Source organism: Balearica regulorum, chromosome 11 (genome assembly GCF_011004875.1).
Source record: "Balearica regulorum gibbericeps isolate bBalReg1 chromosome 11, bBalReg1.pri, whole genome shotgun sequence".
Taxonomy (NCBI): Eukaryota; Metazoa; Chordata; class Aves; order Gruiformes; family Gruidae; genus Balearica; species Balearica regulorum.
Genome location: NC_046194.1, coordinates 23643208 through 23656423, shown reverse-complemented (window position 1 = coordinate 23656423; position 13216 = coordinate 23643208). Strand labels below are relative to the sequence as shown.

General features: G+C 53.2%; 1 protein-coding gene across 9 annotated transcripts in view; it reads left to right on the top strand.

The window, feature by feature from the left end:
- Nucleotides 1–13216, top strand: part of LOC104638406 (H(+)/Cl(-) exchange transporter 5) — a 33834-nt gene that overhangs the window by 2906 nt on the left and 17712 nt on the right. For 7 of the 9 annotated variants that reach the window (XM_075763778.1, XM_075763779.1, XM_075763777.1 and 4 more), the window contains one exon: nt 7381–7530. In XM_075763778.1, the coding sequence (XP_075619893.1) occupies nt 7381–7530 (150 nt within the window). Of the gene's footprint in view, nt 1–4509; nt 4744–7380; nt 7531–12484; nt 12670–13216 lie in introns of those variants that run through there. The other 2 variants (XM_075763780.1, XM_075763786.1) reach the window with 2 other exon arrangements.

The following is a 13216-nucleotide window of genomic DNA, read 5'->3' as shown; positions in this document are numbered from 1 at the left end:
GCTGCAGAGCCAGATGAGTCGGGTGCCGCGCACCCATCGCTGGCACGCCGCAGACGTTTGTGTAGCGCTGTCGGTTTGAGGCCGATGCTTGGGTGCTGCGAAGTGGTGTGAAAACGCGGTGACTCGTGTTCCAGGGCTTGTTGCGGTGCCGCTGGCGGTGTTTCGCCGTTGTTCCCTTTCTGCGCGGCCGCGTCGCGGAAGGTGGGACGTCGGGTGCCTGCTGCTGCAGCCTCAGGGTGACACTGTCAAGGGTTTCCTCAACCGCCGCTCGTTGCTCAAGGCTGAGGAACGGGTGAGGCTGTCTCTGGGGGAGCTGGCTGTTTGGGGTGGGAGATTTTCATCACGTCACTGGTTTTCATCTTGATAGTCCTTTTGCCTCTTCGCAGGTTTTCAATTTAAGCAGAAATTTCTCCAGGAATTTAAGTACTGTAGTGAGACCTACACAGGGTACGTAAAATTACCTCGATGGTTGTTTTTTTTTAATGACATCTGCTACAATATCACTTCTTAAAGAGTTTTAAATAAAAGTATTGCTGCAGTCAGTGGCAGTCCATTTCCGCTCTTGCACGAGACCGTGAGGACCATAATCGATACAGGGAAAATCCCTTGTGTGTTTGTATAGTGTCTGTGATCCCTTAAGTGCTGCACGACAATAAATGGAACAGTTCCCACTTTCCAGAACGCTTTACAGCGAACAGCATGGAAGGTGACCGTCAACAGGGGCTCTGCAGCCCGCGGGGTGACCCTGCTGCGGAGGGGGCCAGCGTGCCGCCGAGGGTGGGCTCCTGAAGGTGCTGCCTCCGAAACCGGCTGGAAATTAAGTGGAGGGTCAGGCTGCTTATTTCGGTGGCCGTAGCTGCTTTACTCTCCGGACAAATTCTGCTTTTCCCAAAGGGGATACGGAAACCTCTTTGTATTCTGAGGGCGCTGGCGTGACGGGTAGCTACGGGGCATTCGGACACCAGAATGTTGTGGCTTCTGCTGTCGGAGGGTGGAAGGTGCTATTGAATGTGCGTCCTGGTTTTGGAGGGAGCTGAAGCTTCTGTAGGAATTCAGTGAGTCCCGAGAGCTGCTTCAGCATTGCAGTCAGCGAGCTGGCCCTGTTGTTCGTCTGCCAGCTTGTCCTGGTTCAGCGCAAGGGGGTTCAGACCTCTCGGGCTGCGATTCAGCACTTCCAGAGTGCCGTTTTTATCCCTCCTCCTCCTCAGGAACTTCTGGTTGGTTTGTGGGGTTTTTTTTAAAAAAAAGCATCAAGCGACTGTATGAGGAAAGATAGAATAGGCAGAATGGAGTCCGTTGCTTTGACAAAAACGTATAAAACCTGCTGCACCGCGTGCGCCGAGCAGCTCAGGTGGATTTTGTGGGGAGGGAGATGTTGGAAATGAAACTGGTGGGTGCGCTGCCCGGGGCCTGGCTGCTTCGTAGCGTTCGCTGCTTGCCAGCCGGAATTCTCGCTGCGATTTGGCAACGTCTCTTTGGATCGTTCACGCCGGGTGTGAAGCTGTCGCGTGGGGCGGGGGACCTGCGGGGGTGTTGCTGTGCACCGTGGGGGACCACGGCTGTGAGCACCGGCTGCGCGCGGGTGACCCCGCAGCGATCTAGTTTTGGGAATGGGGTTTCAGTATGGAAACCGCTTTTTTTTTTTCCCCAGAGCGCTCGGAAAGCGCGTTCCTACTCGATTTTTGTTTAAATGTGCACGTACTCAGGGAGCAGCGTGCGCAGTGTTTGTGCCTATGGTGACCGTATTTCTCGCAAATACCAGTTTTAGGAAGTAGTACAAAGCCTTCGCCAAGGTCCAGACCTTCCAGTACCGACGGGGAAAACTAGTCGCAAATTAGCGCGGAAGCTGGGGTCCATTGCCGCGTGTTCTCCTTGGATCTGCTGGAAACGAACAGTGATTTCTGCGGCGACCTGAGCAGTTCCAAGCCCTTGAAGCTCCTTGCCTGGTGGGCGATCGGTGTTTTCGTGCTCACCGCGTGGAAGGCGCCAGGAGGGAGGTCTTCGGCTGCTTGTTCTCCTCTTTTCTCTGCCTCTTCCAGGAAAAGCAACAGAAAAAAAATCCACCCTCTCGAGCAAACCGCAGAGCTTTCCTGCAGCGTGCCTTACCGGGAGCGTTTTGCTTCCCGAAGCCTCTGACCAGCTGTGTGTAGGTGACACGAGCCGGGGAAATTCCTGGTAAAGCAGGGGAAACGGGCTGCTTTTTTTCTTACTTCTAGAAATCCCTTTTATGTAAAGCATCTGCAGCAGCACACCATTTCTTTAATCGGTGGTGGGTGATTGCGGGGGATTTTTAATCTAATAAATGAAATACCGGAACATCTTGCTCCTGGAGATACGCTTTTCTGGCGAGTGTATGTGATGCGATTAACAACTCTTGGGGAAACAAGGGGTTTATTCAGAAGCCGAGTGTCATTACGAGCTGAGGATGAAGTCAGTGGTTGGTGTTTGCGTCCGCTTGAGTTTTGCATGGCTGAGTGGCGTAAGCCGTGAGGAACGATGAATTATTGCAGAAGAGGTGATAGCAGCGAGGGCTGACGGCCGTGGGCTGTACGCGTCGGGGGGTCTGTCAGCCCGTAAGCATCCCGGGATGGCAGCGAATCCGTCAATGTCCTAAAACCCCGCAGGATCCGTACGCTGCTTTCCGCCGTTACCCGGTGAGACGGGCCGGCGCTGGAAGGGCTCAGACCGGAGCGTGGGCTATCATCTCCTGGGGACCCGCCTGAGAGCGTGTCAGAGAACAACGAAAGAACCCCAAACGAGCCCGAAAACAACGCAAGTCTTTGTGTTCGCCTGGCGTTGGTAGATTCCCAGCCTCTCTAAAACCATCTGTTGTTCCCGAGCAGCGTGGCGGTGCGGCCGCACAGCTCGCCCCGTGGTTGTTTGCCTGAGCTCAGGCGGCCGCCGAGGACGAGGGGCTGGTGCCCGAGGATGGAGCCGTTGTCTGCTCTTCGGAGGAGACACAGGCAGGCGGACGGCGGGAAGGGAACGGAGTAAAGAAAAGCTTTTATGAGCGCGCGGTTAAAAGGCGATGGCGGGAGGCACGTCGATGATCTTACCTGAGCCTCTAACCCCTGCTGTTGAGTGATCTGCGTGCAGTTTGTGAAACCACGCCGTTGCAAATGGCAGCGTGTTTTGGAACGTCTCATTTTTCCCTGAAGATGTTTGTACGTCACGTCCTGCACCCGGAGGTGTCGAACACCCTCCCGGTTCCGGGCTCACCCGTGCAGGAGGGGACGCTGGCACGGGCAGCACGGAGAGTGGCGTGGAGAAATAGCGTCGTCCCTTTTATAAAGCTGCAAAATGACCCTTTCAAGGGTTCCACCAGCATCTGAGCCCTGATTTGGTTTCAGGTGAGGGCTGAAAACCCTGGAGCTCTTCTGCGAACGCTCTGCGGCTCTGTACGCACTTTGGTTGGACTTCTTTAGCAGTTAAAGAAGAAGTTACAATTGTTTTGGGGTTTTTTTTGTTACAGTTGTTTTGTTTGGAGGTTTATTGTTTGTTTTGTTGGGAAGTTTTTGGGTTTTGTTTGGGGTTTTGGTTTGTTTTTTTAAGATCAGTGCCAGCCCTCTTGCCATTCACTTGAAGTCCGTGCCCGGAGCGCACCCCGGTGGGGTTACGTGTCTCGTGGGCTGGGGGTACCCGGGAATCCAAACCAGCTCCCTCAGCTGACCGGTGCTCTGAAGTTTCTCATGGAGTAACGAGTACCCTCCTCTGCTCTGAAAGAGAACCTTTTCCTTTATGTTCTTTATTTTTCTATTTTTAATGGCAAGGTGAGCCTCGAGAGTGATAATGTTGCAGCAAAGCCTTGCTCCGCTGCCTCCGAGCCAGGTACCCGGAGTATTGACAGAACGGCTAAATGATTTTTTTTTTTTCTCTCCTTCCCTTTGTTTTTGTCAGTTACAATTGGTTTATTCTGTTTTCCCTTTTTTGTGTACCGCTGGATCTGGTAATTGTGGGAAGAGATGCCGTGGGGATGGGGAGGAAGTAGTGCCCTGAACTATCAAAGCTCAGCTTAGATCTGCTGATCTGTGGAAAAAAAAAAAAAAAGGGAAAAAAAAAGGATAGTCTTGTGATCTGGGCTTTGGTTTTTCACATGAAATTGCCGCTAGGTGGTAAGCTGGCTCCTTCCCCCGCAGCAGCGAGGACTGGTGAAGGCGGCTGGTCAGGATTATTCCCTGCTCCTTTTGAAGCTGTAATCTCCTGGTGCCATGTCTTTGTGGAGCCGGAGCCGAACCCCCCGTCTGACAGCGCGGGGGAAAAATTGCTGTGGGCGCTTTCTCCAGGCTCCGACTCGGGAAGCGCTGGAGCGATGCCGTGGCTGGAGGGATGGGGGGACGGCCACGCCGGGGCCGGGGTGGCACTGGGCCGGGGGGCTGCGGCGAGGCCGGGGGAGCGGATTTCCTGGGTGTGCCGGTGATGCCGAAGGACGAAATGGGGAGAAGAGCCCGCGACGGCTGGTGCGGATGGAAAAGCGCTGCGAGGGCTGAAGCTGCCATGGCGGCAGGGGCTGGGTTTGCTCTGCGGGATGGCAACGGGGTGCTCCGGCTTCCTGCTTGCGAGTGCCGTCATCTGAGTCACTTCCAGGCATCCGACCCCGTCAGGTTTTGCTTCGTTGCTTCCCTTTGCTCAGCTGCGATGGGGAAAATCAGGACGGACTGAAAACGGCAGAGGAGGTGAATGGGAGCAGCCGGAGGAGGATGGCTTCTCGCTCACACAAGCGTTGGGTGCACCGGGAGCCTTTTGGTACGTACGCGTGCTGCGGGCGCCCAGAGAGTGCCTCTGCCCGGTAGGAAAGAAGCGGCCGTTGCCCCAAGTATTGCGGTAAAAATTGACAACGTAGATAAGCGTGAGAGCACTTTTTTGGGTGAGTTTTCGGGTTTTGGGGGTTTTTGTTTGTTTGGGTTTTTTGGTGCGCATGGTTTAGCCTGGAAAGTCATTGCTCACCAGGAAAAGTGACTTGAGCAGCCCCTGGAGATACAGGTTTTAGGACTTGTAATTCAGTGCTTGCTTCTCTCCATCTTCTGTGTCCTTTTTGTGCTGCGTATTCCAGGTCTCTGCTGCGACTGGAAGGTGGTGTGCTCGTTGGCTTGGGTTTGGGTTTTTTTAAGCTGTAGATGAGAAGAAACTTGGGGATGGATTGGGGGGAGCAGGAGGTGACACCGCTCCAGTTTTCAAACTGCCGGCGCTGGCGGTGGCTGTCGGCTGAGGGACTCAGCCCCTGGCAGGGCAAAGCGGATATATGTGAATGCAGACGTGTTTTAAACCTCCCCTCCCACGTGCACACGCAGAGTCCTGTTGGAAGCTGCCTCTAAAACCGTGTTACGCTGCAGACGAGCCCTGTGACACGGGAGCATGGAGTTTCTGTAGTTCTCCGCGGGGGTGAGCGGGCCATCCCTGGCAGCAGCTTACCGGCGGTGCGCCGCAGCGCTTTAATCACATTTAATTATTTTTATTGTTAGCTGGCAAATGAGAGCTTTGAGTTCCTCGCTTTCTCCTGCCTTTGGTTCTCGGTGCACGCCGACGGAGGGCTGCAGCCCTCCTGCCCCGGCGTTGGTGCTGGCAGGGCGGCGTGCCGCAGCTCCTGTGCCTTCCCGGGCACCCGCTTCCCCTCGGCCAGCGCTCAGCGCTTGCTTTATCGCTGCGTTCTGCACCAGTTTAATGAGTAAACAGGGCTTAAAAGTCAAGAAACATCACGTTCCACAGAGTAAGGCTTAGCGAAGAGTCCAGTGTGTCACTTCGTACAATGCCAAGACTTTTTTTTGTGTGGTGCGGTGGGTTTTGGGGGTTTTTTTTGCAATTGGAAGTGCTTTCTGCAGCGTATGTAATTCATACGGTGTGCAAGTGCTGGCTGGCTTTTTTCCTTCCTGAAATAAGGCTGAGCTGCATATTTGGTTCCTCTCTAATTCTCTTGAAAAATACGTATGTTCGCAAGAGAAAAGCAAATATGGCCTGTCGTCTCGTTGAGAGGAAATGATTCCCGCTTTCGGGTTGCGAAGGCTGTTTTTGAGGTTGAGACCAGATTATGGCTTTTTTTCTAACTTAATTTATTATGTTTTCAGAGCCTCTGCTTTCATAGTTTCCCTGCTGACTTAGAGGAGGAGAGGTGACAGGTCTCGTGTCGTGCTCTGGCACGGGCAGCTCCTCGAGATGACTAGGTCTAGCAGCAGGTCCAGGGTACTTAATTAAGATTACTCACAAAGTTTAATTGCACACTTCCGTGAGCAGATTGCACACAGCTTTGTGTGCGGGTGATTAAAATCATCGTTCGCTCGGGTTGTTTTGATGGTTTGCCTATGTCTCGGAGAAGGACGGTGTGTGGGCTCGGCACATCTGGAGGGCTCACAGCTGCGTTTCTGCTGCGAGGATCCTTCCTCTGCGGTGGGCTTTGCACAGCGCTCTGGCAGTAAATACAGGGATGCCGCGGCGGGGGAGATGGTCAAAAAGAAGAAAAAGAAAAGAGGGAAAAAAAAAAAGGCATTGCAAACCTGTTGAGAGCACGTGCGGAGATGATTTAGAAGACCCGTCAGTGGGTGTCACTTGCCTTCTCTGACGTGGTGTGGACCTGAGTTGGTGTTCAGCGGCTCTTGGAGTGGATTTCTGCTCGCTCGCTCTGCAGATAGAAACGGCTTCACAGTCTTTGTGGGAATTACAAAGGAGAAAAAGGAAATACCTTGAGAGGCTTTTAGACCAAGAACTTGAAATAGAATTGGTTTTCTATAGAGAAAAACGTTATCCGAGGCATTTGGGCTGCTGCCGTGTGAGAGATCACGGTCAGATCGGGGGGCACAAGCCGTGGCGGTGGGTGACGTGGGACAGTGCAGCTGAGCTGTGGGCAGCTCGGGCGGGGGCTGCTGCTAGTTTTCGGGGTGGTTGCTTGCAGTTTGGCCGTCTCGTAGCCTGGATTAAGCCTGTCTCGTGGCCGGCAGCTGGTTATTCAAAACCCAGTTTGAGCCCTTTTCCAGCAGAAGTAGAGGATGTGTGTGTAGGATCCTTTATTGCGGAAGGAATTCCCTCTGTGGGGTTTGACTTGGCCGTGCAAAGTTTTCTAAACTTGTTTTCTTTTAAGGACCTGCGTGCCCTGTTGCTGCTGTGTTTGTCTGTCTGTCCAGTTGAGTTGCCGTACTGGGACTTGATGTTTTCCTGGCCTGTGCCAATATGAAATCTAGCGCAAGAGCTTTGCTTGGGATTGTAACCATCTAGTTTTGTCCCGAGCAGTTACTTCTTCCCACCCAAACTTCAGGTGGTATCGCTGCAATCCTCCTTCACGTGGGACGAGCAGGGCAGCCTCCTGGTCCTCGGCACAAAGTGTCACGTGGGCGTCAGTCCAGCCGGCTTAGAAAATGAGTCTTTGTGCTCTAAAAAATTTCCCTTTGCTCCCAGGTTTGGAAGCTCTGGCCATGGAACAGAAAGGCTATCGACGGGGGAGTTTCCAGAGCAGCACTAGCGATGAAGATATGCTGGAAATAGCGGGAGCATCTCTGGACTTCTCCATGGTTGATGATGACCCACCACTCGACAGGGAGATGGGAGGTAATACCCATGCATCTCTTCGCTTTCTGTCTTTCATCGTGGCTTTCGGTAGGATTTCATGTTAATATTTTCTGTATGGGTGCCACTGGCCTCTGCTGAGGGTGGGAGCCCAGCGTTTCAGGGCACCGATCCGAAGTTTGTGGGATTCTGCACTGCGTTGCACCCATGAATAGACTTCTGCAGAGCAGCTGAGCGCTCGCTCACGTGCCACATTTGGCTCCCAGCGTTGCTTTGTAACGGAGGCTGGTGGGAGGCGCGTGTTCCGTGCAAAGTAGAAAATCTCCTTAAAATAAACGGCAGTCGCAAAGAGCGTGCGAGGGACTTGGTTGTGGTGGGGAGGCACTGCTTGTCTGTCTGCAGCAACCGGGCTGTGTGCGTCCAGTAACCCGTCAGAGGGGAAAACTGCGCCCTTAGCCATCCGTGTGGTTACTTCGCTATTAAATGCAGCAATGCAGCATGCCCTCTCTCAGCACTTTGCTATTAAATGCAGCATGCCCTCTCTCAGCACTTTGCCTCTAGGGCTCCTGGATAGTCCTTTCTGGAGTTTTAGGAAATAGCTGCTGTAGGGAAGAGCTGGCCATGCCACGAGGGAGGTGGTGTGAGCGTGCTGGATGTCAGCGCAGATTTTTGTCTTCCGTGAATTATCATGAGTTAGTTTAAAAGCAAAAATACTTACTTTTGTACAGCAGACTGCAAGTCTCCGTGACTTCCCATAAACCTTCTCGTCCTCTTCTTCCCTCGCCTCTGTTTACCATAGGGCAACAATTAAAAAGAAATCCTTCTGGTTTGCTTCTTAACTACGTGGTCTGCCTCTAGGTAGTGCAAATAAAGACAGACTTCCTCCAACGTCACCTGGCAGGAGCCAAAACTCCCAGCTCTCCTGCTCCTGGAGATGCTACAAGGAGCGTGTGATTGTTTTCTACTTGGCTGGTCCCTCTCACCGCTTTCGGGCTGAAGCGGAGGAAAGCTCACCGCTTTTGTAGCGGTTGCATTAACTCTGAATGATAATCATTGGTTTGTGGTTAAAAACCCTCTGTCCTTGTGCAAAGGGGACGGGTGCAAGATTCACACCCCGAGCGTGTTGTTCCCTGGGCTGCGGTGCCGGTACCGGGCAGCGTGCTGCTCCAGCCCGACCTGCTGCTGGAATGGACGTCTCGATCTGCGCGCGTCTGCGAGTCCGCTTCAAGAGTCCTCGCACAGAGCTCGGAATAATGACTTGTGACCGAAGTTACTTCTGAGGATCTGTTAATTATGAGTATGTGCGGAATTAGGTACATGGAAATAATCACGTTCTGCGTGTTGATAATGGAATTGCAAATTTGTGTTGTCTTACCTGCTGGTGAGAACTGCTTTTTTGATAGCCGTTGGGGTATCAGCTGTCTGAAGTTAAACATGTGCCCGTGTCTAATGTTTAGGGAGAAGGAGCTGAATTCTTTTAACTTCTTGTAAGGAAATTATTATTATACAGAGCTTAGGAGCAGCAGTGGGTGACTCGAGCTGACTTTAGTTTTACTGCTGGCCTGAAACAGCACTCGGTTGTTTCCCTCCTCGCTTAAACAGGCTTTTCCCGTCTCCGCTCAGGGCATTTGCAGACCTGTGGCTACTTCTGGGAAGAAAAGGGGGGTCCACCCCGCGGGCACGTGCGGCTGGGAGTGATGGTGGTGGCGGCGCTTCGGGGGGCTGCAGGATGCTTAAGTCCATGGTGGGGTTGACGCAGAAGTAAAAGAGGAAATTTAAAAGGGGAAGGAGTTGCTTGCCCAAATACCAGTTTCAGTTCACTCTACAAATTTCCCCTGCTGCCTGCAGGAAATGTTTGCTGGCAAATGTTTGGGCGCCAGGCGGGCAACCTGAAGTTTGTGGCACAGGCTTGGCTGGAGCCGGAGAGGCGGTAACCGAGGTTCTGCCATGGTGGAGCTGGCTGGGACCTGCTGCTTTTGCTGCGGGTGTGTTGTGGGATGGGGGCGAGTTAGTGACACCTCCGGGAACCAGAGCCCGGCTCTCCCTTGCACCTTCTCCAGGGCTGTCGAACTCTCCTGCGAGAGCGGTGGCATGGAAAAGCGGCCACAGCTGGAGCTTACGGATCCCTCAAGTGACCAGAGGAGGAAGTCTCCTGCTGTCCGTAGATTTGTAAATCTGGAGTGCCGGAGCTCCTCCGTGCTTTCGTCCTGCGTCAGGTCCCCGAAGGGAACCACCAGCCTTGCCTGCTGCCTGCAACGCAGGATGCTTGTTGGAAAACAGCTTCGCGCGGGATCTAGACTGACTGTGATGAAGCTTTGTTCCTAACTGGTGTGTGCAAGAGCGCGCCTGCTTCCCGATGGCTGGAGCTCCTTAACAGCTTGAGCCAGAACGTAGGTATTCTGAGTGCTTCAGGCTTGTTTCAGGCAAAATGGTTTCGAAAGGACCGCAGCGGCTTTGCGCACCGGCTGCTGTGCTGTTTGCGTTATTGAAAGCTCACTATGGGTAGCCACGTTCTCTCACTCTTATCTTCTCTGCTTTGGACTTCAGCATTTTGTCAATAAAAGGTAAAAGATAAGACTTGCCGTGATTATTTTTTAAATTTTTTTTTCCACGTGGTTAAGTTGTGCTTGGAATCAAACTTGGCTTTTTAATAAAATCCCCTGATACTTTCCTAGTTTTCCTTTTAGTCTTGGTACTAAGGTAATGGTGCTGCAGCAGGCAGCAAGTGAATCTTAGCAGTGCTTCCTCAAAATCGGTGTCAAAGCATGGATTTTGGTCTTGGCCGAAGGGATGATGGGGTGGCACAGGTTTTAAGGACGCAGTCGTGCTTCCCAGAAGTTGTTTCATCTTAATGGCATCGCCTCCTTTCTGTGCCACAGTGAAGGTGGCCAGAACTCCACGTGGTGTTCAAGGTGCGTTTGTACAGCAGTAATTCTTTTCTGCTGCTTAGTTTAAGGGGTTTAAACCAAAGCTATTTCCTTGTTGACTCTTCTCAAGTATTGAGCAATGACTTGCAGAGCATTATCTGCAGACACTTGAATTTTCAAGTCAGATGTCTGACTTAGAGCCTGCTGTTGTTTACAGCTGTCTCTCCCCTCCTCCCCACCCCGTGTCCCTTGCTTCGTTGGCGCCGAGTTTCTTCTGCTCTCTCGTAGTCCAGCTGTGGTCCTTCGACGCCAGCCGAGGAGGTGCTGGTTCCCCAGCACAGGTTACAGTAGGTGTAGGCACCGCTTACAAATATATTGGATGGTCCAAAACAAGCAGAAATGAATGGGATTCCTCTGTTGCCTTCCTCCCGCTTCGAAAGCGTAGGAATTTATGCCTTTAACATCCTGTGTCTTCATCCCGTTGCTTTTCTGTGAGAAGACTTTCCCTGTTACTCCCAAGAGCTTAATTTGCTTAAGACCTTCTAAAGAAAATTCTGCCCAGAGCTTCACGGATACCCAGATACGTGGTCAGTTAGATTAGATCTGCAGGCCTGGTGGTATTTTTTTAATTGAAGAAATAGAAGATTTACGAGGCCCGATTCCTTTAGCACAATCTGTTGGAACGGCTGCCTTACCAGGTAACATCTCCTAGAAGAGGGCTTGCTTCTGTCGAGGGTAAGTTGTACTGATCTGTAATTCCTTGATAGCCCTTTCCAAAATGATTAAAATACAAATGGTTTCCTCTGGATAGGTTAAAGTGGTTCTGGTCGGGGGTGTAAGTTAGGCAGCGATGCCGGCTTATTTTGTGCTTTTCTCTAGCAGTGGTGGGGCAGACACTGGGCATCGTGGCAGTCTGGAGGTGCTGTGAATTGTGGGGAGCAAAGGCAGGACTGTGCCTCAGTGCTCCCCGCTTCTTTCAGAGGAAGACTTAAAAAATGATGCAATGGTGGGAAGGTCTCCTTTTTGCTGTAGGATTTAAGGGTTTTTTTCTCTTTGAGCTCTCAGGGCAAGAAATGAGAATTGCAGTAGCAGGGAGCAAGACCCAAAAGTGCAGGAGGGTTAGCGAAGCGAAGCTCCGTATGGATTTTCCCCTGGCTTGTTCTTCAGCCACCTTTCTCCTGGAGCAGCCTGGGCCAGTATCGGGTGAGACCAAAGCCAACGTTTGCTAGGGCGTAGTGTTTCAGGCTTGTTTAAATGACAAGCTATCGCTAGCAAATTGGAGCCAGAAGAACTTTAATCACCAGCCCCTTTGAGCTCTTGCCTACATTGAATGGCGAGATAAAGAGTGCGGAGGGGGCCCGGGAGGGGCTGGGGGAAGCACTCAAGTACTGCTGAGGTGGAGAGGACAAAAGAGAAATTCAGAATGCAGTGCCTGGCTGTCCTCTGGAAGGAGGGTGAGCAGAGAGCCTCCCAACTAGCCCTTTAGCAGGAAAACGTCAGCCGGGTGGGAAAAGAAAGGGGTTTTGCCGGTACGGCTGTGACTGACCCGCCAGCCTCCGGGAAACTCCGTTGATAAACGTGTTTTCCCGTGCTGAAGCTCAACTTGGGTGCAGAGCTTTGAAAACGTGGGGGTGCAGAGCAGGGTCCGTCCCCGGCTGGTGGGCCAGGAGCATCCCCGGTGTGACGTGGTGCTTGCGGCGGCCTGGCTGAGGTGGCCAAGTGCCGGTTCACCAGGCGTTTGGGGCGAAGGGGCTCTGGGGGTCTGGGTGTGCAGCTTTAACCCGCCTGACCTCTCGTGCTTGTGAGAGCAACCGGCGTTAGCACCCAGCTGTTCTCCATCTTAAAGCCCTTGCTCAGTCAGCTCCTGCCGTCTGCGCTGCCGAGTCTGTGCAGCACGGTGAACGGGCAGGATTTAGTCCTGGGAATACGTTCTGCCGGATAAAACATCCCGGCTGCGCTCGCAGCTTCGGGGTGCAGCCTCCCTTCTGGGCGCATCGGGAGCGCTGATCCCCGGCCGTAGCCAGCTTCCTCTGTCCTCGCTGCCTGCCAGCGCGAACCTCTCTCCCCGTGCCGCTCCAATCCTGCCCCTTCCAGCGAGGTGCAAGGGCCGGCTCATGTGACGGTGACGACACGCCGGGCGTGCGGGGAGGGCCTGGCGCGGCTGCGGGCTCGTCTTCGGCCGAGTCCGGAGGAGAAGGATGCAGCAAGTGCCGCTGTAAGGCGAAAGAGCGCCCGCCGTCCTTCGACCCGCACGGCCATGGGACGGACGGGCTCCCGAAGGTGCTCCGGCGGGAGGAGGAGTGGCTGAGCGAGGGTGAGGAGCCCCCTTCCAGGGAGGAAGAGGGGAGGCGAGCCGGGGGGGACGTGTCTGTCTGCGGGCGTGCGTTGCGGAGGCTGCAGGGCAGCAAACTGCTGGTGGCGGCTCCGGAACTGCTCCCGCTCCTCCGCTCATGGGAAGGGGTGGCTGGGCCGGGCTGCAGGGTGCTCTGTTGGATTTCTGCTGTGTAATGGTCGGTTGTTTACTGCCCGTCTCCCTTTTGTCTGCAAACCCCTTCGTTTTCCTAGATTTGCTAGAGCGAGGGACGCGGTGCGGAGGCAGACCTCTCCCAGGTGCTGTTGCTGTCGTCTTGCTGCGCTGGCAGGACGGTTAATGAAGCCCTGTGGCTTTGCTGTGCTGCAGATGACAGATGCCTGTAACTTTAACAAACACTGCTGTGCTTTTTTTTTTTTTTTTTTTTTTAAGCTAAGCAGACTCTCTTGAGTGGAGCATTAACCCATTTTGGGGAGAAGAGGTGATCAAACCGTTGACAAATCTGTGTTTAAAAAATGAACTGTTCTTCTCTGACAGGGTCGCCTTTAAC